The sequence below is a fragment of the Xiphophorus maculatus genome, chromosome 5 (genome assembly GCF_002775205.1).
Source record: "Xiphophorus maculatus strain JP 163 A chromosome 5, X_maculatus-5.0-male, whole genome shotgun sequence".
Classification (NCBI taxonomy): domain Eukaryota; kingdom Metazoa; phylum Chordata; class Actinopteri; order Cyprinodontiformes; family Poeciliidae; genus Xiphophorus; species Xiphophorus maculatus.
In genome coordinates this window covers 13462613-13488091 of record NC_036447.1, presented here as the reverse complement: position 1 = coordinate 13488091, position 25479 = coordinate 13462613, and the positions used below count along the sequence as shown (strand labels likewise).

Sequence of the window (25479 nt, the reverse complement as noted above, 5' to 3'; positions counted from 1 at the left end):
TTTACTAAAAACCTGATTTACTGTACTGTGCTGTTGCTAAAAACGTCCAATTTGTGAACACTATTTACAGGTTATTATTCAGACTCAGCTTTGATATTTTGCACATTCTCATTATGTTGAACTCATCAGGTTGAGTCTTAAGGCTCAAAAGATGACTCTAAAGAAAATACGCCTTCAAGAACAACCCAAGCAAGTTACCGTCTGATGTGTAGAACGGGCCAGTACTTTCAGAAAGTATTGGAAGTTCAGTCCACAAACTGAACTTCAGTGAACATGTCACCATCACACTAAATCATACACAACAGAGGCTGTATGTTATATATAAATTGAGCCTCATCATCAGCATCAGCCCATTCTTCTCTTCTGCTCCCCGTGTTTCTTCACTAAACTGTCACCAGCAAGAACAAACTCATTAAAACCTCACACATACCATCCAGGATAGTACATCTTCCCACTTCCAGACTGACTGACACAGCCTGAATCACACAGCCACTAAACGCCCTGCACACACCACAGCAAATAGTCCTGACCATCCTCTGAACTGGTTCTTCACTTTTCTCCCATCTGGCTGCAGAACTCCAGACAGGAAAAAGGCCCAGTTTAAGAAAAGTTTTCCCCCTCTGCTGTCATGACACTAAACAAACCCCTGTGACGATCATCCGTTCCCCTGTATTCTAATGCATCATGTTGTCTCTGCCTGCCTGTCTCTTGTGATGTGTATAAGAGGATGGATAATAGGAGGAAAGAAAAACTACTTTATGCAGTACCTCTGAGAATGGAGTGATTCTAAGGTATGAGTACAGGTGTAAATATTTTTAATGTCATTGCTGCTCATTTCAGCTCAAACCTTAGCCAGTGTAGGCCTGATTGTGTAACACTCCTCTCCTACAGCACTAGCTAACTGAATAAGTTGGGTGATGAGATGCATAAATTGTTTGGCATAAAGCAAAAATAACCCAGAACTAAAATCAAATGTTTTTGGACGTGCTGCATGCTTTTCTTTGCTTTATTTCCCCCCATATCCATGTTCAGTTACATGAGCAACGACAAATGTTGAAGACAAAGTTCAACATGAGTTGCACTAAATTACCCAATGATGTTTTGACTGTGTCCTGAGAAAACTCCAATGTCCATAAAGGTGGGCAAATATTTTTTAATCTCTTTATTTATTTATTTATTTATCAGAGCTCCATTTCCTCAGCAGCCGCTACCAGTACACTTCTTAAACTGACTCTAAAGAAGGAGCTCAATACTGAAATAAAACAGCTCTCAACAGTTGAAGAAGTTTCATTGACAAACTGTATGTAGTATAACTCTGACCTTGTCAGCCAGTATAGTCCAGGTTTACAGACATCTGAGTCTGCGTACATATGTCTGTCATTTCTCTTCCCTAAATAGAGGATTATCATCCACTGTGCATAAAATATGGCCTACTTCTCGCCACGATTCATTTGAACCTCTAAGCAATGTCGCCAGTGTCATCATGATCTCCTGGTGACCCTTACGTCTCACTTACCCACTCACAGAGATGTGTGTTTGTGTGTGCATGGATAGTGTATGCAGGAGACACATGGGCTCATATTTTATCCAGACGCCTCTCTGTCTGCAGCGCGCCGCTTGCACAGCACTGCCGGACATTCTCCTCGCTCTGTGGAAAGGTGGCATGTTGCCACGCTCCATTGCAAACACATTCCCGCTGCCTTCACACAAACATGAGCAATACAAATAATAATGTGCAAATGTTCTTTTCCTGACATCCGACGGTTTTGTCAAACAGACATTGGTGGGGAATGTGAGCTGGTCTTTCTCTTTCCTCTCTGTGCCAAAACTTTTTGCTTTTTAAATTGTGACTTGTGCCATTCGGAAATGAATCGTTTTCTGAAAGGGTGGTGCATGGTTGTCCTCACAAAGACAACTATTATGGTAAAGAAATAGAAAAGAAAAGAGGAATGTTTGGCAAAGATTTTTCTCAAACCCATTCATTAACTCTGTCTTCATTAATGTGCCGGTTAAATAGCCTGGAGTCTTCTGGGAAGTTACAGTTTTCAAAATATTTGGAGGACGGCTGCAGGGATTCATTCTCATTCAGCTGCAGAGGCATCGGCGAGGTCAGTAACTGACGTCAGCTGATGCAGCCTGGCCCACTGGTGCACTGGAATCTGCCCTGTGGGGTGGAGGGTGAATAATGTTGAGGTCATGGATTTGAAGACCACTCAAGTTGTTCAGTGCCAAACGTGGAGGATCATTTGTTTTATACTATCTTATAAAAAAAAATATGTCTTTCTCACAGTTACTTTACTAGAAGCAGATTTTTTGCACAAATATAAATATATTTATCCGTCCTGAACACCCACAACGTCGATGGACATACTGTAGTTAAAGTCAAGCGGTAGCGTAGCTCTAAGCTGTCACTTCATAAACAAATTTAAGTTGAAGTTAAGTTGAAATAGCAGATCTCAGCCGCTTACACCCTCCTGCTGAAATATCAGGTTTTGAGAAATAAACAAATCTGTTACAGGGTGGATTGCAAAAGAGTTAAAAAGCTGCAATAACAAGGTTGCATTAGTGTGCCCAACCTCAGGCTGTTGCCTTTTTAAAGCATCTTGTGATTTATTTTCAGCAATCAGTCTTATTGGGTAACTCTTGCCATCAATTATATTGAACCTGCTAATTAAAAAAAGACATCCATCCCAGTGGAGTCTTCCTGACATTTGGCCATAACTCTAATAAGTTAGGCTAACACAAAAGTAAGTCTGTACATCATCAAACAAACACCATCGTTTGATGATGTACAGAGAAGCATGATGATGAAAGCATCATGATCTGGGGTTACCTTTCTTCAGGCAGAAGTTAAGTTTTTCTTGGTGAAGATGAAGATACAAACATTTCCAATAATAATCAGTATTTAATCCGATTCCAACCGTTCATGTTTCTGTGAAACAATTGGCGATAGAGATTAGTTTCATTTTTCAGCATCACAGTCCAAGACCACAAAACCTAATCAACAAAAGAATAATAGGATGAGAGAAATTTTTTGAAAAGGAGAAAAAAAAATTGTAATGGTCTAGAAAACCTGTGAGGTCATCTGCAGACATACAGAAAAGGTAATGATTTAATAAATTAAATCATAATATCCTATATCAAAATTTGTTTAATGTACTGAAACATTTAACTGTGACAAAATAGCAAAAACAGAGAAGAAAACATGTAAGGCAACTGCTTTACACAACACTAGCCAAGAATAAGATCGGTTTTATGAGATCATCTGCAATTTACAATTTTTAAGAAATTAAACCACTGTTACCATCTTGTGCTAGAACTAAAAAAAGTAACACATTTATGCAGTATTGATTACCCCCAAAACATGAATTCAACATTCTGTTTTACTACTAAAGATGAAATTGCCTGTGGATATTTTATCCTTTACTCTCATATCTAAATCTTATGTATTGGACGGACCTTTTCTTATTGCAATGCTGATGCTTGTACCGGTTGTTCTAAATGAAAATGTAAAACCTGGTACTTTTGAAACAGCATTTTCAGTTTAAATCCGCAAACACTGGGCATGGCAACCTGGTGAGAGCGCGGCGTCCTCCTACTGTAAATCCACTCTCCGGATGCCCGTATTGATCCTGCCAGTCGATAGTGTTATTCATGTAGCCTCACAAGCCAGTACCCTTGCTTATTCACAATAACTTCACAGTCAGCAAGGCATGGAAAACAAATCTGTCTCCAGTGTGCAGGAGAGCTGAGACACTGCAGCTGAAGAAGAGATGATCTGACTGGTTGGTGCACAGAGGAGAGGTTAGTAAAAGAGACAGGAGAGCATCCATACACACACCTCCACACATATCGCACAGGGTACTGAGTGTGCTGGATTACAAAGCAGTGAGCACTGTGACAGTAAGCTCAGGAAATCCAAAGACAGATTTAAAGCTGCCAATCAAAGAAGGCCCTGTATATGTGTACAAAAGCCGATGCTTTAAAAAAGCTGCTGTTGATCTCTGTGAGTTGTGCCAAATGCTGAACCTTTCCACATTTTCTCATGTTACATATCACAAACCTAAACACACATTCAAAGCTACAACCGAAGAGTTTAAATTAAAGCATATCCATGTGTCAGAATGGTCCAGTCAAAATTGTCTCTTCATATGTAATCTGTGCACAAAGTTTAAAAATAGTCCACATTTTCCCTTGCATCTGTGTTGATCTATCAGATAAAGTCCTAAAGAAATATATTTAAGTGTGTAGTTGTCGCATGACAACACAAAAAATGTATGAGGTGCTTGTTGGTGTGTGTGTGTGTGTGTGTGTGTGTGTGTGTGTGTGTGTGTGTGTGTGTGTGTGTGTGTGTGTGTGTGTGTGTGTGTGTGTGTGTGTGTGCGTGCGTGTGTGTGTGTGTGTGTGTGTGTGTGTGTGTGTGTGTGTGTGTGTGTGTGTGTGTGTGTGTGTCTGTTTAAAGTTGTGTGAACATTCGCAACAGCTGGCTTGAAATGGTCAGCTGGTACTGTCTTCCCACTGGCTTGCTCTGCCATGTAAACACACTCCAACTGGTTTATCTTTAGCAGCACCCATTCAGGCGGGACGGAGAGAGAGGGAAGGGAGGTCAGGGATGGAGGTATGGAAAGAGGGAGAGGGTGGGGGGGATATTGTGAAAGTAAAGCATAAAGGAGGAAGGGAGATGGAAAACACAAGCAGATAGTTTGTGTACCTTCATGCTCGTACACATGTAGATTATTAAATATATAAAGTTACCAAGGCTGCCCCATTTCCTGCTTCCTCTCCACTCGACACCCTGCCCTAAAACACAAATAAACCATGTGTCACGCTGCAGGCATCCCAACACTCTCTTGCACCAAATATCGGATTTGATGATTCTTGTATTTCAGCAGCCACGGGTTTCAAGTTGATTCACTGGGGTCATCTGAGCTAAATCGACTCAGGCATGGCGTGCACAAAGTTTCAAAAGAGAGAAACAAGTCTGCCCCGAAGAGGAGAGGAGAAGAGAGCTGAAGGACAGAGCTGGACAAGCGCAGACACAAGTGCTGACCTTTCATCTGTGCCATCTTTGCTTGTGTGCGTGTTTGCATGAGTGTGTGAGAGAACCCTTGTAAAATAATATACATGTTAGCCGTGGACACACACTCACATGCACTTTAAAGACAGAGGTGCACCCATGAGGGAAGTGCACAGTCATCAGTAATGGTCGTCGTTCAACAAGCAGCGGGTCGTGCCCTGCGTCTGTAAGCATTTCTGTGGAGAACAGAGCAGGAGAATCCCCCTCACATAACAAGGATTAGTGTTTGAGGAGCTGAGCAGATACAGATGCTGCTCCACTTGTACCAGCTCACTGACACATGGAGAAAGACACACAGTGCTAAAGCTGCTAGCCGGTTATTTTTTGTAATTGAGAATTTATTCACAATAAAACCAACGCTCTCAATCATAAACGAGTTCACATGCCTCTGGTGAATTCACACGAGGCACACGACAACTGACCGGCAAAGTTTTCAGCATATTTTTTGTCTTTTCCTTCTGTCTTTCTTCACATTTTTAAATCTATTTCTACCCTCAAATACATTTATTTCTACTTTGCATGGCTCCAATATATGAGTCGAATGCAAGAAGACTGGATATATTGGATGCGATATATCCAATATAGATCGACTTCGTTATCAAACATTTATAATCATTACAAGTACGGTCACTGAGGCGGGGGGTGGGGGGTGTTCAGTTGACCCAGGCCCAAGGTGGGGTCGGCCTAGAACAAAAAGTACTTTATTTTCCTCCATGATAAGTAAAACACAGTTATATTAGGCGTATGTGCATGAGAGTACTGCTGGCAATTTTTAGAATATAGTGCTTTTAATATTTATCATGACAGGAATTGTTGCAATGACACTAAACATATATTTGCATGAAAGAAATCACTATTCACTACAATGCTCATAAGAATGGCATAAACCTAAAAAACATATTCTGCAAAGGTCCATTAAGAACTTTCAAAAAAATTGTGATTAAATTTAAATTACTCATGAGTTAGTTATGGACATCATGCGATTATTTGAGATTAAATATTTAAATCGATTGACAGGATTAATATGTATATATACATATACATTTATATGTAAATATAAATGATAACATATAATAATGTATTTATAAACTTTATAATTTTTAGAATTTGTGTCGCTGTTAGTTTTCTGCCGCAGGACAGGAGTTCCAGAACTGCTATCCTGCAACATTTTGATGCATCCCTTCTCCTGCACACCTGACTCAGATGAATGTCTCATTGAGAGGCCTCTGCATATGTGGAGGACTGAATGCTGATAAGGGAATTCACAGATGAGATTCAGGTGTCGGAGAAAGGATGCATCTAAAACTTACAGGACGAAGGACTGGAGTTGGGCAACTCTGATGCAGAAAAGGTGGAAAATTAAAAGATGCCAAAGTATGGAACAAATAGGAATATAAATCATGTCTTTAAATGGTAAATATCATAACTGTCAACTGCCCTGATTACTAGACAACTTGTAATAATATCCATCTTGTCAGGTTGATGTGCTCCATTTAAATAGCTTTGAACCCTTAACAATTGCTTCCTACAGAGCTATTGTATTATCTTCAGCAAAAATAATTGTCATGCTAACGAGTCCAATCCCAACAGTTAGCCCCACCATAATTGAGCAGTACAGCCTATACCATTGCCAGCATCCCAATTAACTTCAGAGGGGAGAATAAAAAGAAGCTCTATCACTCACAGTCAGACAGAAAGCAGTTCTTCAATAGCTTAAGTAGCAGTTATAGTAAAAAGTAGTGCCAAGGTGGTAGTTTAGACAGTGTGCAATGCCACTGTGCTGCCAAATTCTTCACTGTTTCAGGTGATTTAAGCTTAATGTGGCATTTACTCATTTTATGCGCACAGAAACCAGTCTGATAGAAAATTTTAAACAGATACTAGATCTGTACCTAACAAATTTGTGACGACTATTATTGTTGTCATTTATTGCTTCAGCTTCACCATCCAGACTGGTTTAAAACATCTAAATATGAACATCTGAAGCATCTTTAACGTGTCAATGAGCCTGCCGATCTACTGGGATGTTGACATGCACATCACCAGGTTTATAGGTAAACATCTCAGAAAGAGAAAATATATAGTGAGTAACAGCTGTTTAGATGTAAATGGAAAACCGGTTACAGATGACGGAAAAGCAGCAGTAACAGAGATAACCACTTGTTAAGCTACGCAGAATAAGATCTCTGAAAGCACAACATGTTCTATGTTGAAGACGGTGGGTTACAACAGTGAAAGACCAAGGTAAGTATACTTTTGTAAGCTACAAGCAGGAAAATTAGGCCAAAATCCCCAAACATTCACCAAATTGGACACCAAAGGATTGGGAATAAGTTGTCTCATCCGATTATAGTCTGCAACATTCAGGTGGCAAACTCAGAATTTGGCATTTATAAACATTATGAAATTATGAGTCCATCCTGTTTCTTGAACATTGTAATAGGCTCACTTTACTCCAATGTCCTGCATGGTCCTGATGTCTGAATTTAAAAGAGCACCTTTTGGGAAGTGGTGCAATGAGAGATTTGTATCATAGACAAATCTGCAGCAATTATGTGATATTATCCCAAAATGGACTAAAATCTATTTCTCTTAGATTCCTGACATTCCACTTAAAGTTTATAATGCCACAGAAAAAAATAAAGCAGCTCTGGGGACAAAAAGGGGACTAGGATGGTGTACCTGATCAAGTATCTACAGAGTATGCAAAAATCTATCAGAAATTGCTCTTCCACCATAAGGACAACTGATCATCTTTGTTCTTGTTATCTTGCGATGTAAATGACCCATAAAACACAAAGCAGAACTAACAGTTGCCCCTTTTCTTTTTACAAACATTGCAATTTATGAAACCTTGAGGAGGAAATTCATATTCATTACCTGCTGTTTTTATTATTATTTGTGAATACAGTATTTTTTTAGTGGGTGAAAAAATACTACTTGATAGTATCTTACCAGATAAAAAATGCATGAGCAGCTTGTTAGTTTTAGTCTATCGCCTTATTCCTTTTTTATTTTTGGTATTTGATTTCTTGAGATGAGTGCTTCTTTTGTCTGTTGTGGATTTTTGTATCAATTCTACAGTGACATGAAGCCTTTAGGGCAAAGCAATTTCATTTGTACAGCACGCAACAAGACAATTCAATGTACTTTAGGTGATGAAAGTCTAAATCACATATCAAGGGGTACGAGAAAATCCACAGAATCACATTTTTACCGCTGCTTCCACCTCGATGGAGATCTGCAGCCTACACCTAAAGCTCTTGGTGATCTATGTCAGATTACTGTCAGTCACGAAGCCGCTTCAACCTGATCCAAGTTTCCCCGAGATGATGTGGCTGAACATCTCCATCACCTTTCGCATCGCGAGCCTACTGGCACAGCATATTATAATGTTTTTTTCTGACTGCGTGCATGTTTTGCAGTGCAACATCTGAAGGAGTGATACTGAATCAGCCGTCGGTTCACGCTGTCAGCCCGACAGATGGGCATCGGGCGGCGCGCCTCTCGCTCTCTCTCACGCTGTCAGCAGAGGATCTTACCTTGGTGAGCTGAGCGATCTTCTTGCACATCTTGCTGTGCATCTGGTAGTCATAGAGCTCCTGCTCGATGGTGGCCAACTCTGCCGCAGTCCCGTTCACGGTGGAGCCCTGCCCGGGGGACTGTGCAGCCTTACCGGCGCCTGAAGCCATAATGGAACCCCCCACCACCTCTCTCTCTCCCTCTCTCTCTCTCCCAGGGGAACTTCCCAAGACCGGAGGATTGTCAGAAATGATCCTTCCGCCTCGCGGATGAAAAATCCCACGGAAATCGTGTCAGCTTCCTACTCGTGCATCTCATCCCTCCGCGCGCAGATCCTCTCTCGGCATCTCCAGGAATCCGGCGGTAGATCGTCGGGGCTCTCCTGGTGCGTTCCGGTTGCTGCCCCGCTCTCCTCCTGCTGGCCGCCCGGTGATCGCGGAGGTCACACGCTGGAAGTCCATCGGGGACGCGCTTGCGCCAGCCGAGCCTGTCCTGTTGCCAGCAGATGTATATATATTTTCCTTATTCTAATAGGGAGGATGAGAGCGTACAGTCCGACCACCTGTCTGGGGGCCGGGGCGGAGAGGGGCGTGTGTATCTGTGGAACATTACCGGAGACAGCAGCTGGAGAGGCTCACTGCTGCAGTGCTGCCCCGCCCCTGATCGCTGTACGGAGGGGAGGAGGAGGGTCTCCGGGGTCCGTGTGATCAGTTGGATAAACATACACAGAGGCTATAGGAACACCGAGACAAATGTATGCATTGTGATAGCATTTGACAGAAAACACCCCCAGAGGAGATTTATGGGAAGGAGCAATGAAAGAGTTGGATAAAACACAGCAAATCCAGAAAACATGGGAAAATGGATGATTTCTCATTGTTTTGAATCGCATATTTACTCTTGGGACAGCTTTCAGTGAAATGTAGGACATGCACAGGGGCGGCTGCAGTTAACAAAAGGGGTGACCATCTGGGGGTCCATGCCCCACTCTTGGGTGGCAAACCAAAACCAGAAGCCAGAATTTCCAGTGCTTTTTACTGTTGGGGTCATAAATGAATCAAAATACGGTCATATTGACAGAGGAGAAAGCAACATAACTCAGTTCTCCAGTTAAGGAAATACTAGTTTTAACAGCTGGAGGATTATCTGCTAGTGACCACTCCTTTTGTTTCACTGGCACATAACAAAATGTGACTGATCAGCTCCTGTGCTCTGCTGCACCTCCACCTTTGATTAGCACCACCAACCCTTTTGTAAGTTGCAGGTGTCAAAATGAGCTTTGATCCACACTATGCATCTAACTATGCCCCATGGTTTTGGCTTCTCTTCTGTACAGAAGGAGCTCCCTGTGCAGCACATTCTTGGTTCCACTTAATCCAACCGATACTGGAAAGCCAGTTGGCTCCAAATGTTGGATCACAAACAGATATGAAGAAAATTAAATAATCTGAACACACTTTGGCAGAGTTGTCTAGCATAAAATTTACATCCAGTTAATCTGTGATGACTAGCCCACTGACAATCTTATTTGGACAACCACCAGTTTAAGACAACCACCAAACTTATTGTGACACCCATGCTGCTTCAGCCCACCTTGGATCTCCCCTTTGTGCCACCAATGCTCTAAAAACATACACAGGCTTAATCCAGTTGTTCAAGCCCCTTAAACTAACCCTCCCTCTATCCTTTGGTCTTTATTTAAGGACCAAAGGATCCTAAAAGATTGTATTGAGAAATGGGATTCTCTGTAGATGTTGATACATTATTTGTTCTCCCTGTTTCTTGATACTTCAGTGTATGTAACAGAATATGCCAATAAGTCTTGAGTAAAGCTATTAAAACTGTGGTAGATATTTTCTCTCAAATCCTCATGAGGGCCTTTTAGTGAAATGCTAGAAAGCATAAGTTTCTGTATGAAGCATAGAGTAATGCAGAGCTGCTACACCCCCAAATCTTACTGCAAACTGCTGGTCAGCTGGCTATGAAAAAGGGACAGCTCTGGTGTATATCAAAGGTATGTCAATCATCAAATTCATCAAACTAACACTTATTTTTAGATTTACAGTTGCAAGCTTCGAGTGGTGTGTTTATCAAGCAGAGCCTGCATGCTAATTCGCTGTTACTAGGCACAGAGCAGAATGTTTGCAATGAAAATGATTTACTTGAAAACCACATATGATTCTTTTGAAGAGTGTGTTCCAAATTTTTACAGAGGTCTAAATAATAAAAACAACAAATCCATCACATAGGCTAGATCAATGGAAATGGGATAATAATGTGTCATCTTTGCTGCAGCATGAATACATACTGTAGCATATTATACAATTAACAATTAACTAAACCAAGGTAGTAACACAACAAATACTATTGAAACAGGGTTTCATATATAAAATGCTCATCTCTGGGTGCAACTCAAGCAGCAACAAGACAGAAGGAGCTGAAGGGTCAGAGGTGTCTCCACCATCTGTTCAGGAGCTGAGTGAGACGTGCTGTAGTAGCAGAGCTTATAGGACGCTGTCAGACACTCCTCATTCTCTCTCTAGGAACATTTTGAACTACTGTCATCAGGCACGCCTCCAGCAGCAGTAAAAATAGAAACACCAGATCATAACACAGCTTTCTACCTCAAATTGTTAAAATGCTGAACTCCTGTTAAGACAGCTTCCATGACTTACATCAACATTTCATTACATTACATAGTGCAGTTGTTTCTAAGTTCTCGGTGTATGTGTTTTTGACTACTTGTGTTTTCTGTGAGCCACGTGATGATATTTTTACTGTTATATGGAATTGCACACGCTTGTTTTATTGTGGACATACAATAAGATTAAAATGAACTGATTTGAATTTCTCATTGTCTGAATAATGGATGGAATAACATTCAGTACATTCCCCAGAGTGGCAGACCTCCAAAGTTTTAACAAATTCATGATGATTTAAAAAAAAAACCCATTGGAAATCAGTGATGCAGAGGCATAGCTTTGCACTATAAGTATTACAACATAAAAAGGGAGAAAGTGCAGGAACAACCAGTAAATGCAAACTCACAGTTAGAACCTTCCCTCCCATCCAGCAGGTGGCGGTAAAGGCCTTAATGCTTCATAGAAAAGGAAACTCACCTCCTACGGTTGAATTTGAAAACAGGCGGCAGTTTTACGACTAGAAAGCTCACAGCAAGGTAAACGTATAACCCTTTTAAGATTGATAGACGAACCATTTTTATGTAACATTAAACTTATGTTGTTTTAAACAAAGCTCGGCTGGCCGTGAGGGACTTGCTTTTTGGCTCTTGTTTGCGTGTAAAGTGTGTTGGTCATCTAAACAGACTGCTGCTGTGTCAGTGCTGGAAAAGAAACATTGCTCTCTATTTTGCAAAACGCCGGCTGTTGTTTAAATGTGTTTTTATATTTATTTGACTTTTTTTTTGGGGTATTAGATGACTGCGGACAGTGAGATAGAGCTAAAGGAGGCATTTCAACGGGCTCAAAAAGGACACAACAACAAGGCGAAGCTGGTGGCGAGCCTGAAGAGTCGCTACAACAAGGTACAGCTGCTGATCGTGCTACCTACTAAACACACCTTTCTCTAATAAACCTGTTTCAAATAAACAGCGTCTTGCTTGAACCTTTGTAACCACACACTTCTATAGATTTTATTGACAACCTTATGTAAAAGACCAAAATGCATGGTTTTCAAAATTTCTTTACTAATAAAAAGCTGAAACAAAAATAAAATCAAGTGCAAAGACTGGGGGCTTTAGAAGTTGTGTAATTTGGTTGCAATTTAATTTCGGAAGGTTTAAGGCATTTTGTAAGAGAACATTAGAGAAGAAACGATACCATGAAGACAAAACGAACATGGATCAGGGACAACGCTGTGGAGATGTTTGAATATGTTAAACCAGTGATCCCTAGCTTGCATGTTTTAGATGTTTCCCTACTTCAGCACAATGATTCAAGTATTTGTATTGCCTCTTTAGCATGCCTTCAGTTGCAGTTAAACTCTGTTAATCACCCATTCATTTAATCCAGGTGACAAATGGCAAGGATAAACATTAAACATGCAGGACATTGGGCCTCCAGGACCTGGGCTGGAGAATTCTGCGTTAAACAAAATCCCAGGTTTTGGAGATCACATGGAGTGCTGTTCAATCCATCATATGAACAGCAAAATATGAATTTCTTTTGCTTTTACAATCATTTTGTGGTAGTCTATCCCCTCCAATCCACATTAAATGAAATGAAGCAAGAAACTGTTTTTTTTTTTTTTTTAATTTCAATCCAATATACTTTTTTTTGCTTTTGTTTTAGAGTTGAATGTTTGTTGTTTCCCCTGGGTTTTACTGTCCCATAACTATCATCAGTCACATGTTTCATTTCCTCCTCCAGCTTGAGGACAAGACTCTGTTCCATGAAGAGTTTGTCCACTACCTGAAGTATGCAATGATTGTGTACAAACGAGAGCCTGCTGTTGAAAATGTAATCGAGTTTGTGGCCAAGTTTGCCACAAGTTTCCAGCCTCTACCCAATTCAGAGGATGAGCAGCAGGAAGAAGAAGAGGAGGAGGAGGAAGATGATGAAGATGATCATCCATTTCTGAGTTTCATCTTCAACTTTCTGTTGGAGGTATTAAGAATATATGCCTACATATTCTTCTTGACCTTTATTAGCACTCAGTAGTACAAGATTTATCTACAAAATTCAAAAGTGTAAAAAATTAGTAATTTTACAGATTAGACCATGAGGACATGCACCGGTACCTGGATGTCTAAATGACTCTTCACAGTTAAAATACCTGCACTGCCAACCTGATGAGACGTGTGAAACTTGCTGCCTTTTATTTGATAGAAGCTGTTTGACATTTTTTCCTCCATTTCTCCCTTCAGTCTCACAAAGCCAACAGTCACGCAGTGCGTTTCAGAGCGTGCCAGTTGATCAACAAGTTGCTGGGCAGTATGGCGGAGAACGCCCAGATCGACGACGACCTCTTCGATCGGATCCACCAAGCCATGCTGGTCCGCGTCACGGACAAGTTCCCCAACGTGAAGATTCAGGCTGCTTTAGCGATGACCCGCCTCCAACAGCCAAAGGATCCCGACTGTCCCACCATCAATGGTTTGTTTTTTATTTTATTGTTTTACTTGTTAATTTTAAATCTTGTAAGTATTTCACTTCAGAAAGTTGTTAAGCACCCAGTTTTGTCTAATTTATTATTTGTTATATTTGATCTGGTTTTTCTGCTATTGCACTCATGGCTTGATAACTGTTAATCTTTGTTTAACCTAAGTTTGTGATTCCTCTATTTGTATTGGCCCATCAGCTGTCTCATTCTTAGTCTCTTCTGTATTTTCAGCTTACATGTTAATTCTAGAAAATGACAGTAACGCGGAGGTGCGACGTGCCGTTCTTTCCTGCATTGCAATGTCGCCACGGACTCTACCTAAAGTTCTCAAACGCACTCGAGACATTAAAGAGAACGTCCGCAAGCTGGCCTACCAGGTACACATGCAATTAGTCAAGTAAAAGATGTGTGTTAGTAAAATACTGGGAACTCAGGTTTCTTCTGTAATTTCACCTTATTTTTCTGTCTTCGGCAAAAGGTTCTCTCTGAAAAGGTTCACATTAAAGCTCTTACCATCGCACAGAGAGTCGGTCTACTGCAGCAAGGTCTCCATGACACCTCAGGTAATGTTTAGTTTTTGCATTGTTAAAAAAAAAAAGTCCATTGCAACAGACTGGCTGTTGTGAACAGATAAAGTCTCGCTTAACACTTTCACACAATGTATAAATAGCATCAGTACATATTAAAAATATCATCAGGCCTAAATATATAAAAAACATTTTTCCTCCATTTCCTTCTCAAATCTATAAAAAATCTATCAGGTTGATTAATTTAGCTTAAATAGCACCTTAAAATATTTAAACTATTGGTGTATCGAAACCAGTTTGACCTTCTGGTGTAGTTTCTGTTTCTAAGCAGTTTAAGTTACAAGACAACAATAAATAAAAACATTTTTTTTTACATCTTTTATTGATTTTATATGTACATATTTACAGTTTTTTGTGCACCTTTTGGCTCTTAAATAAACTTAAAGGCCAGTTTCAGATGAGTGTGTTTGTGTTAAATCAGTCTTTTCGACCGGCTGTGTGCATTACAGAGTCGGTGAGAGACATTGTTTGCAGTCGCCTGCTGCCGGCTTGGCTGCTTCGGCTGGATGGAAACGTCATCGAGTTGCTCCATCGGCTGGACGTGGAGAATTGTACTGAAACGGCTATGGAAACCCTGAAGGCCATCTTTAAAACAATGCCAGCGGAAGAGCTGCTGCAGAACAGAGCGCAACTCGACAATAGGTAGGCTCTCAGATTTCCTTTTTTCACATGCGCCAATTTAAGCATCTGCTGTCTGACATAAACTTAATAAAGTTTTGATTTAACAACAGAAAGGTGATCCCTGAGGACGCTATGACCTGTGAAAATGTGCTTTACTGGAGATCTCTGTGTGAGTTCCTGAAGGGTAAAGGAGATGATGGGGAGGAAATGCTTGAACAAGTGCTGCCAGATGCTGCAACCTATGGCGACTACCTCTTTGGGTAAGTTACTACATAAGAGATTCACAAAATAAGTATTGTGCAGTCAGTATTTTGTATTTTCAAAGTCTATTCTAAATGAGTTTGGTAAAGTCAGTGGATTTAAAAAAAAATATAAGCTTTCTGATTTGGTTGGACCTTGTAAAATATGAAGAGATGCACACGGGGAAGTTCAGCCAGTTGGTAACTTGAAAAAACCCAATATTTTTCCATCAAGTGAATGCACCATGGATCAAAAGCAGCTGAAGTCACGCTATTGGTGGAGGTGCAAACAGTAGAATAAATAGCACAGGATTTGTGGAAAAGAAAGTTGTACCATATAGTCACAGAGGACTGGATAACAGTCATATGTGATTTATTTTTTTTAATAAGATTTTTTTCTTTTAAACGTGCACAAAACTCTCATAGATTTAGTACAAATCTTGTTCTTCCTTCTGTTATTTGCTCTGGGTAAACTTGGCAGCCTTTAAAATTAAAACACATTTTCCAGATATTACAAAGAGATATTACCCACCAATAACTGTAGAAAATAAATGAACACTTTTGAGCTTTATTTATTTCTAAGGGCTGTAATCAATTTTTAAATAGTTGCTTTTGATTTCCATTTGGCTGGGGTCCCAGTCTCCCCCTCTATTGGTCCTGCGAGTAAGATCTTGTGCCTCTCTGTATTAGATACAAAGTAAAATATGTTCCTTTGTGTTTTTCTTGTATGTAGTTAATGTTATTGTAGCTACTTTGTGACACAATAAATCTGAAAATCAAAATTTCTATGACAATGTTGTAACCACAGGTATCTGAAGGCACTGTTTTCTGAAGAGTACTCTATGTATGTAACTGTGTGGATAACTGAAGCCTTACTATTTAATATATTTAATGTGTGCCTAACTATTTGTGTGTGTTTTACTCACTTTTTATATCTAAGTGTGATTTTTATTTTAAATAAAAATATGTTTTTTAACTGCCAGGCTTGCCTAAGATGCTTCATACTTGAACTTGCAGAAAGCGACTTACTCCGTATTGCCTTGCTTGTGTGTGTGTGTGTGTGTGTGTTTGTAGAGAGATAAGGATGGAGGGTGATGCTACTGTTGGAGTTTAACTGACTCTTTGCTTTGTTTGCTGTAGCTATCTGAAGGCGGTGCCTGTGCTGACAGAGGAGCAGAGGGCTGACTTCAACCAGCTGGAGCTCGTCATGACCAAAGAGTTCATCTCCCAGCACCTCATCCATCTCATCGGTTGCCTTGATACCAACGAGGAAGGCGGCAGGTAAATCTAGAGCAAAAATATCTGGATGTAATGCCAAATGCAATCTTTGTCTATGGATTAATCGATGAATGGGTACAAGGATGGGTGAAGCATGCAGACTGGGTGTAGATGTACAAACTAAAACTCAGTTTCAGTTTATCTATCATTGTATCCATTACCTCATCAATCTGTTCATCCATTTTTTTTATTTCTGCAAAACCGGTAATGCTATCTTCTGGAATTTCCCAACAAAAAATGTAAAAGAAACAAGAGCAATTAATAAATTCCAATTAAGGATGAAAAGATATAAAAAATTTGAGCTGATATTATTGCTGCTGACCAATAATTGATATTTACTGATGTATATATTATCCTAGACTTTCAACATTATAAAAAAACAACCACACCACCTACGTTGCTTCTCTGCCTCAATTAAACACTCCTGCGCTGCATCACTGTCACATGACCCACATGTCCAACCTCCTCCACTGGAAAATAAACATACACTGTTAATATTGACCCGGTTTTATTTATCGGTTTATTCATCTTTGAGAGGGTGTACTTGCATTATTATGCCATTACCTTTTATATTACTTGAAAATGGTCTGAAATAGACATCGTTTATCGAATAACTTCTGGAACAATTTATCATCCATCTATCTGTCAGTTTGTCCTTCCATTGTTTCCAAAAGGAATGAGAAATTTTGACATAAAAAAATCTATAGAAAATCTGAATCTGTTTTTTTTTTTACAGTTTTCTTGCAAATATTTTGTCTTAAATTACTTGCATACTTGGATGCAGACATACTGTGTCATAACTTTCTGTATGATGATATGTTGGGCTAACTGATTTGTGTTTGTAGGAAGAGTGTTCAGGCGGTTCTGCAGGAGATGCTGGCTCTCACACAGACCCCTTCCTCTTTGGTGTCTCTCCTCACTGAGAAGCTCCTCGCCCTCATCCCAGACGACCAAAGACGCATCCAGACCGTAAGTCAGACTTAGACTTTAGACGACGAACATTTTCATCAAGTCAGACTTCTTATCAACTAACATAGATTCTTAACACCATAGCTTGTAGAGCCAGTTAGACGGAAATGAAAAACAATGCAATACTAACTCTGGTGTCTCGGTGTGGCTGTAGAATCATCACCTCTCTGACTCGTATTTAGAGGAGCTGGCTTTCTTTAACAGGTGGCAGAGATCATTTCGGATGTGAGAGAACCCATCATGGAGGTCAGTCAGCCGGTGGATGAGAACAGGAGCCGCCGGCAGCAGGTCCAGGTGGGCTAGACTTGGAGAAACATTGCCCAGATTGCATAATTGCTGAAAATTATACAGCCGTTTTTGCACAGGTGAAACCATCACCTGATGGTAACATTGTAACAGATTTGGACAAAAACATAAGTGTTTTTTAAATTATTATTATTATTATTTTAACTCATGTACTTCATGCACTAGTGTGATTGTATATTTATTGTTTATTAGGGCTGCGAGTAACAACTATTTTAATAATCAATTATTCTATTGATTATTTTGATTAAAAAAAATAATTTAACACTTAAGCTTATTTTATGCAATATTAGATATACATTACATCACGGACTGTTTTCTTCACACACATACAACCTGTAAATTTTATCTGCCATTATTGATCTATAATCCATTCCCTAACATTCTTATATATTCTGTATAATCTGTGCATATAGCTCCCATATTTATATTTATACACAATATCTATATCTCTTGCTATAACCCCTTATAGTCCATACATACATAGTCTTGTACATCTGTAAATAAATATTATATCTCGTAGAGCACTTCTGGATAGATGCAAACTACATCTCGTTGCTTGTACTTGTGACAGTGCAATGACAATAAAGTTGAATTCTATTCTATTCTATTAAAAGATAAAGATAAACAAGTGAGTTCCTTTTTTAAATAAGAAAGAAAAACATGTTCCCAAAAATGCAATAATATAGCATCGCTTTCATGCTATCAAGTGAAGCTAAAACCATGCCACTTGCAGTTCTGAGTAGAACATGTTTACAAACTAAGAAGATATATTTTATCTTAGATGCCAAACATGAATTAAGTTTTGGCTTAATTACTGCTCTGAATGATCTTCCAGCAAATGGCCTTTATTTAAGTCTGTATTCTCTAGTTACAATTATTTAAAGTTACAATGAATTAATTACTAAATTAGTTGACGATTATCTCAAGAACAATCAATTAATCACAATTAATTGTTTCATCTCTATCGTTTATTGGTTAATCCCTTGAGTTTACCTTATCCAGTTGTATCCTTCTAGATGAGTGGAGGTGGGAGATTTTGTCCACTCACCTAGTTAACTCCAGCTAAGGAATGACTCGACTCATCCTCCTCTTCCTCTCTGGTGGTTCCCTCCAGCTTGCAGAGGTGAAGGTTCGCCTCATGGAGGCCAAACAGGATCTGGAGGACTGCATCGCTGCGCAGGACTTCAGTCGAGCAGCAGAGCTGAAGGACTCCATCGCGGGTCTAGAGGATCAAAGAAACCAGGTCCTGCAGGAGATCTCAGAGAGCAGCCAGCCAGTCGACAGGGAGGTTCGCGCTGAGAAGGTGTGCAAGGACACGAGAAGATTCACAGCAGTTATGAAAGATGGATAAAAATTGAACATAATATTCTGTGACAGAACGACCCAGAGACTCTTCTGAGGTGTCTGACGATGTGTGCTGAACTGCTAAAGCAGATGAAGATCAAGACTCGCACTGGTCCCACTATAAGTGCCTTAATGTCATCACTGGTAATTAGTCTGCATTTGATTCATTCTGGTATTTATTTGACTTGCATTCCTTCCAGTATTTTTTTTAATTTCTTGCTCTGGTTTTTTTTTTTTATTTCCTCCTTTCCTTCCTTTCAGTATCATTTGCTTGTTCTTCCTTCTGATCTTGCTACCTCAATTTTGTGCTTCCTACAATGTCTTTCCCTTCCTTCTTGGCCTTCCTTCTAAGTTGTGCTCACTGAACATTAATAATTGATTAGAAATCTGGCATGATTTCACAGTAAACCTTTGTATTTCTGAAATGACTGAGATGTGTTAAAACTGGAGTCTAGAAAAGTTTTTACTCAAGGAATGTCAATCAGGCGATTAATGATCGCAGAAACCAGGTCACAGAAAATGTGTGTTACTGTAGTTGATTCAAATTCCATTAAAATCTTCGCTCAGCGTTGAAGCTACAGAGCTGTCTTACCAGTCTTGATGACTGGACTGAAGCTTCCCTGATTTAGCATCTCGTGCGGCACTGCTAAGCTGTTACTGGAGTAAAACCGTTCAGGAACCTTCTTTGACAGCTGCTAAATATTCCTCAAACGTTGTGCCATCATTTAACAAACATGCTCCTCAAAGTGGTTCCTCCAAGCTGCACAGAGTCTGACTCGGATGCCTTCAAAGAAGCAGAGGGGCTAAAAAAAGAAATCAAAGCAATTCAAACTTCCCTGCTAGAAATGGCTTTTTGGGGGAACTGTAGAAGTCAAGGCATCAGAGTAGATAACAAAAACACGAGAAAACAGAAGGAAGGTGCAGTTAAGAGTTAACTACAATTGTGAACACATGTTAAAAATAGCGTCTGTGTAAAAATACTTCCTCTTCAAAAAGGAGAGAACCCAAAATATCTTAATCAAGAATAGCAATAGAAGAAAAATATTTCTCCTTTGAATCAATCTGTCAAAACGGGTGTTAACTTGTGCTTAAGAAAATAGCTGAATGTTTATTCATCCTCATTTCATCAATAATCCGTTGTTGAAATTGCAGAATTGGAAAAAGCAGAGCTGTGGTTCATGTCATTTCCTTTGCTTGTCCTCTTAGGTCCTTCCCTCCATAGCAAACGCTCACCCTGCTGTTCGCAATATGGCCGTGGTGTGTTTGGGAACCTGCACCCTGCACAGCAAGGAGCTGGCCAAAACCCACATGGTCCTCCTGCTGCAGGTGAACTCATTTCTGAACAGATTCGCACCAGAGTGTGCAGATTGTTTTGTTTTTTTATTTACAGCTTCTCATACTTGTGTGGGTTCACAACAACCGCTTCTTCATTTTTTAGCAATAAATCCTTCAGCATGGCTCAAACTTATTAAGTTAATTTAAACTGAAATGAAGAGATATTCATACCTTTTTGCTTTTTCACACTACAACCACAAGCATTAGGTCAACACAAAGAAGCACATAATCATGGTGTCTGCCCATCCTTAAAACGCCTGAAATTTGTGTCTAAAATTAAGACTTTAAAATGTCTGAAATTTATTTAAAAACATGCGAGTGAACCTTAAATTAAATTTTAGATTTTTATCATGAAATATATCATCTCGTAGTTTTTTTTGTTTAATTTTTTTTTTTCTTGCTGTACTTTTCTGTCAGGCAAATTTATGAGGTTTATTTAGATGTTCTGAGGTGGTTGAGGCTACCAGTAGCTAGCTGCTAATATACCCTTGCTGGCTAGTTGATTATCATTTCTACGTCAACTATGGGCGATAGGCTCGACACACGGGAGAGCGATGAACAACAGAGGCAGATGAAAACCAATGCCACTCTGGATGAAACCAAACGGACGGGACGCAATAATGACGACAGCAACAAAAGTTGACATCCACAAACAACCCCAGCAATCTCAGGTTTTGCAATGCTTAATTGTAATGCAGCAAGTTCTCCCAACCACCTCCCAATATTTTTTTGTTTTCAATTTAAGGTTTCATTCAAGGTTGTGTTAAAAATGCCTTAAATGAGACTTTCTGAAACCTACAGATCAAATCAAATCACATTTTATTTGTAAAGCACATTTCAGCAGCAAAGCATTTCAAAGTGCTTTATATATATATATATATATATATATATATATATATATATATATATATATATATATATATATATATATATATATATATATATATATATATATAACCCCATTGAGATCTAGATCTCATTTTCAAGAGGGACCTGGGCTCTGCATCATAACAAACACAAAAACACAGTCATGCAACATAGAATCAACAATCAAAACATTACATTAAGTCAAATGCCATCGTTAAATTCGTAATTGATTACGTTTCAAATACAACTCTAAACAGGTGGGTTTTTAGTCAAGATTTAAAGGAAGTCAGTGTTTCAGCTGTTTTAAGGTTTCCGGAAGTTTGTTCCAGATTTGTGGTGCATAGAAGCTGAATGCTGCTTCTCCTCGTTTGGTTCTGGACCTGGGGATGCAGATACCTTAACAATTACTATGTGAGGAAATAAAGCAAATATTTTCTCTTAACTTACATCAAATATAGTCAGGTTTGAACAATTTTGCAAGACACTGCAGGTAATGTAGTTCTTAAAGTTAAGAGCCACCATAGATCTAAAAGCATTAATGAGAACAAAATTAGAATCTGTGTTTTCTTTGTTTTCGTTTTTTCTCCAGATTGCCCAGCTGGACGAGGTGAAGATCCGCATCAGCGCTCTGCGGGCGATCATTGACCTACTGCTGCTGTTCGGCTTCCAGCTGCTCTCTGAAACGGTGTCCACTCAGACCATCCAGCCTCCGCTGTCACCCGACAGGCAGGAGGGCGACGCGGCATCGGGCGAGGACAAGGGGAACATTCCAGAAGACTCTGCACAGAGCGTACTGGTGATGCTGTCAGAGTTCCTGGACAGTGAGGTGAGCTTGATTAACTCATACACCGCTGACAAATACGGTAAGTGTTTGTGTCTAGGGTTGAAACATTTAATTGGATTAATCGTGATGAATCGATTACTGAAATAACTAAATCAGTAATCGGTTAATTGTTAGCTGGAGCACATAGACTTTGTTTAAAGAGCAATACACTCAGCAGTAATTAAGAAAAAACGTAATTTTTTTCTTAAATTAAAGAAAAAAATATTTTGACATATTTTTGTCAAAATAAAAAAAAATGTATTTTGACAAAAAATATACATTTTGTCAAACAGCAGATGTTATTTTTTATTTGATAAAAAAAAATCTTCTTTGTCTGTAAATGTTTTACCCTCCAAAAGTCTCCTATTAAGGATCTTTTTTGAAAAATAGTCAACAGATCAGTCTTACAGTGTATTGATAATTCAAGAAGAGAGATGAGATTTTCACATGTTGATAGAAGAATAATTTTTAGTTGCAGATTAATCCTTTGGTACAAATGATGCAGCAAACTCGAAAAGAATGCTGCTATTACAGTTGAGGCAATACAATATTTTTATTTAAAAAAGGAATTGAATTATTTTTGTATTTTTATATGTATTTCCAACATTTTTATAAAATAAGCTAAAGTGGTTAGACAAAAAAAAAAAAAAAGCACAATAAGCCAATCGATTAATCCAGTTTTCTATTAATCATCAGAATAATCCATAAAATCATTGCATCCTTATTTGTGTCTGACTTTGGGAGGGAATTTGAATGTTTGTTTTTCTGTTAAACAAACCCAGATGTCTGACCTGCGGACGGAGACAGCAGAGGGTCTGGCCAAGCTGATGTACACGGGTCGCATCTCGAGTGCAAAGTTGCTCTCACGCTTGGTGCTGCTGTGGTACAATCCTGTCACTGAGGACGATGTCCGCTTGCGCCACTGTCTGGGAGTTTTCTTCCAACTCTACGCCCGCGAGAGCAGGTCCCCCAGCAATAACACCCCCAGGTTGAGTCAGAGGACTTCCTCTCTTTGCGATGTGATTAAAGAGCAGGTGGTGTTTGTGTGACAGAGCCCACCAGGAGGTTGTGGAGGAGACGTTCCTGCCAACAGTTCGGACTCTGCTGAACGCCCCGGCCACTTCTCCACTGGCTGAGGTGGACATTAACAACGTGGTTGAACTACTAGTTGATCTGACCCGCCCCAGCGGACTCATCAAACCTTCAGCTAACACAGAGGTAAGACGGAACAACATCCAAGAACTTCAGCAAGTCTCTGGCAGAAGACCTCTGCATTTTAAAACATGTCAGCCGATTCAAATGGCTTTTCATGTTGTTTCTTCACTAATGTTCTTTAATCAAACCGTTTGATCAAATTACTTACAACTGGAATCTATAATTAGGGGGCAACTGAAGGAAGTATGTTGTGCTGGATTTTATTTAGAGGTGTCATGCCTTTGGACACAAATGCATGTAGTAAAAACGTGTTGAAAACCAAATATTCCTTTCCTTCCACCTCACAATCATGAGCTGTTTAATGTCGGCTTATTGCATTTGATAACATCTGAAAAAGCTCGAAACATGTGAATACTTCTGCAAGGCAATTCACACATGACAGCCACGTTCACTGAATTTGTCCTGGTGTTTTTTTTTTTGTTCTTTTTCAGGAGGTGTGTGTCCATGACTACCTGGCAGTGCGTATGTGTGGAGAGATGCTCAAAGATCCCACGGCGCCTGAAGTCCGCCTCTATGCCAAGACTCTGAGCAACCTGGAGCTCAGCAGAGAGGAGACAGTGAGGGACGACCTGACGACACTGCTGCAGCAGCTCGTACAGGTACAGATGAGAACAAGACCAAGCACTTTGGTGCCATTTGGAAGCATTTTGAAACAAACTGGACTTGGATCTACGCTGCAGTAACTTCTGTCTGACGGCTCCTCTTTGGGTCCTTGTAGGTGGTAAAGGATCGCGTTTGCCTCCGTGCTCTGGAGAAGATGCTGCATCAGCTGATGGACTCTAAGGAACAGGCAGAGGTCGTCAACTCCAGTGCTCTCCAACCACTGGGCGTCAACGCAGACGGTACACACCTTTAGATATTCTCTGGTTGAGCGAATTAATGTGTGTAAATCCAGGTGTACCTGCTGTGAAGGAGTGGTCTTATCACCTGAGAGATGCTGAGTTTATTTTTGAAAAGCTTTAATTTCTGTAAATATGCATTGTCTCTGTAGAAGTAGCAACAGAAGATCCATCAAAATCCGCTAAGAGACCTAAGAGAGGTAACTCAGACCCTGTGCCTGTACATTCAGTTATTTACAGCACAGCTTTATTTATAGAGCTCCTGACAGGAGGAGGAGGTGACTCAGCTCCAGGAGGTAACCTGAGTGTCTGTCTGCACAGGTCAAAGGAAAGCCAGCACTGCCAAAGGGGGCAGAAGGCCGAGCAGAAAGGCTGAGTCATCAGAGGAGAGGTGAGTTCAGATTTTTCTTAACAGGACAGAAACATGCCAGTTTTCTTTTACAGAGCCATACCTTTACAGTCTGTGTGCATCTATGTTTGGCTGCAGTGATGGAGAAAATGTCCCAGAGTCTGTTCCTGTTCTGCGTTCGTCGCGGAGGGCAAAGACTGCAGCTCTGGAGAAAACCAAACTGGATCTGAACCCTCTCATCAATCAAGAGGCCAATGTGTCGTGAATGTTCACTCTTGAACAGTTGAAGTGTTTTACTCAGCAGGAACAGAAATGCTTGTCTTTTATTTGTATCCTATTACTGTTGTTGCATTCAATGTCTATATAGTGATAAGTATTCATTACCTACTGGGTCTTAGTAAATATAACTAAGCTCGAAACATTCATGGCTAATAACTATTGCGGTTATATCTTAAGCTTTCACTGAATTTATTTGTGTGCCATTATTTTTTCTGTCTTAACTTTTATAATAAAAACAAATAAATAGAAAAGTAAGTTGTCTCCCTTACATGTATTAGTCATGAGTAAGTAAAATTTGTTTCATTGGGTTTGTTTATTTGATTCTGATGGCATCACAGATGAGAATAACAGCCGTTAAACTCTTCATGTTAATATTTTTATGGTTCCTATGCAGCCTGGAATTGTATTTGCTTATTCAAGGTGGATGAAAGTAGGAAAATGAAAGAATGGAATTCCATTTATATTTTGACTTTAATTTGTTCTATTAACTCGGTGTTTCTCAGCTCCAGTCCTCACGCCCCCCCCCCCCCCCCCCCCGCCCTACATGTTTTAGGTGTTTCCCTTCTGCCACACACCTGGATTGAATATGTGGGTGATTAACAGGCTTCTGCAGCACTTGATGGTCATGCAATCATTTGAATCAGCTGTTCTAGAATAGAGGTACATTTAAAACATGCAGAGCAGGGGAGCCTGAGGACTGGAATTGAG

The 25479-nt window shown here is 39.8% G+C and overlaps 2 protein-coding genes across 3 annotated transcripts in view; one reads left to right on the top strand and one right to left on the bottom strand.

The window, feature by feature from the left end:
• Positions 1-10293, bottom strand: part of LOC102221669 (protein FAM184B) — a 33652-nt gene extending 23359 nt beyond the window's left edge. For both annotated transcript variants that reach the window (XM_023333962.1, XM_023333963.1), the window contains exon 1: positions 8620-10293. In XM_023333962.1, coding sequence (XP_023189730.1) covers positions 8620-8769 — 150 coding nt within the window. In that variant the 5' untranslated portion in view covers positions 8770-10293. The remainder of the gene's footprint in view (positions 1-8619) is intronic.
• Positions 10294-10378: 85 nt separating this feature from the next.
• ncapg (non-SMC condensin I complex subunit G) lies at positions 10379-25287 on the top strand. The gene is made up of 22 exons (XM_014472011.2): positions 10379-11777; positions 12036-12143; positions 12988-13224; positions 13485-13713; positions 13952-14097; positions 14199-14283; positions 14757-14949; positions 15039-15188; positions 16308-16448; positions 17291-17414; positions 17619-17708; positions 18835-19023; positions 19098-19208; positions 20271-20390; positions 21856-22092; positions 22872-23053; positions 23142-23307; positions 23736-23903; positions 24023-24146; positions 24296-24343; positions 24465-24534; positions 24631-25287. Exons 2-22 carry the CDS (start codon positions 12036-12038, stop codon positions 24755-24757), a joined length of 3045 nt encoding a protein of 1014 aa, XP_014327497.1. The 5' UTR covers positions 10379-11777; the 3' UTR covers positions 24758-25287.
• Positions 25288-25479: the final 192 nt, after the last annotated feature.

Excerpts from the sequence above, each read along its gene's own strand:
- ncapg (XM_014472011.2), top strand. The coding sequence starts at position 12,036 with ATGACTGCGGACAGTGAGATAGAGCTAAAGGAGGCATTTCAACGGGCT. Across the intron at positions 14,284-14,756 it reads AGGTCTCCATGACACCTCAG|AGTCGGTGAGAGACATTGTT; the intron begins GTAATGTTTAGT and ends TGTGCATTACAG. Across the intron at positions 23,054-23,141 it reads CTCTACGCCCGCGAGAGCAG|AGCCCACCAGGAGGTTGTGG; the intron begins GTCCCCCAGCAA and ends TTTGTGTGACAG.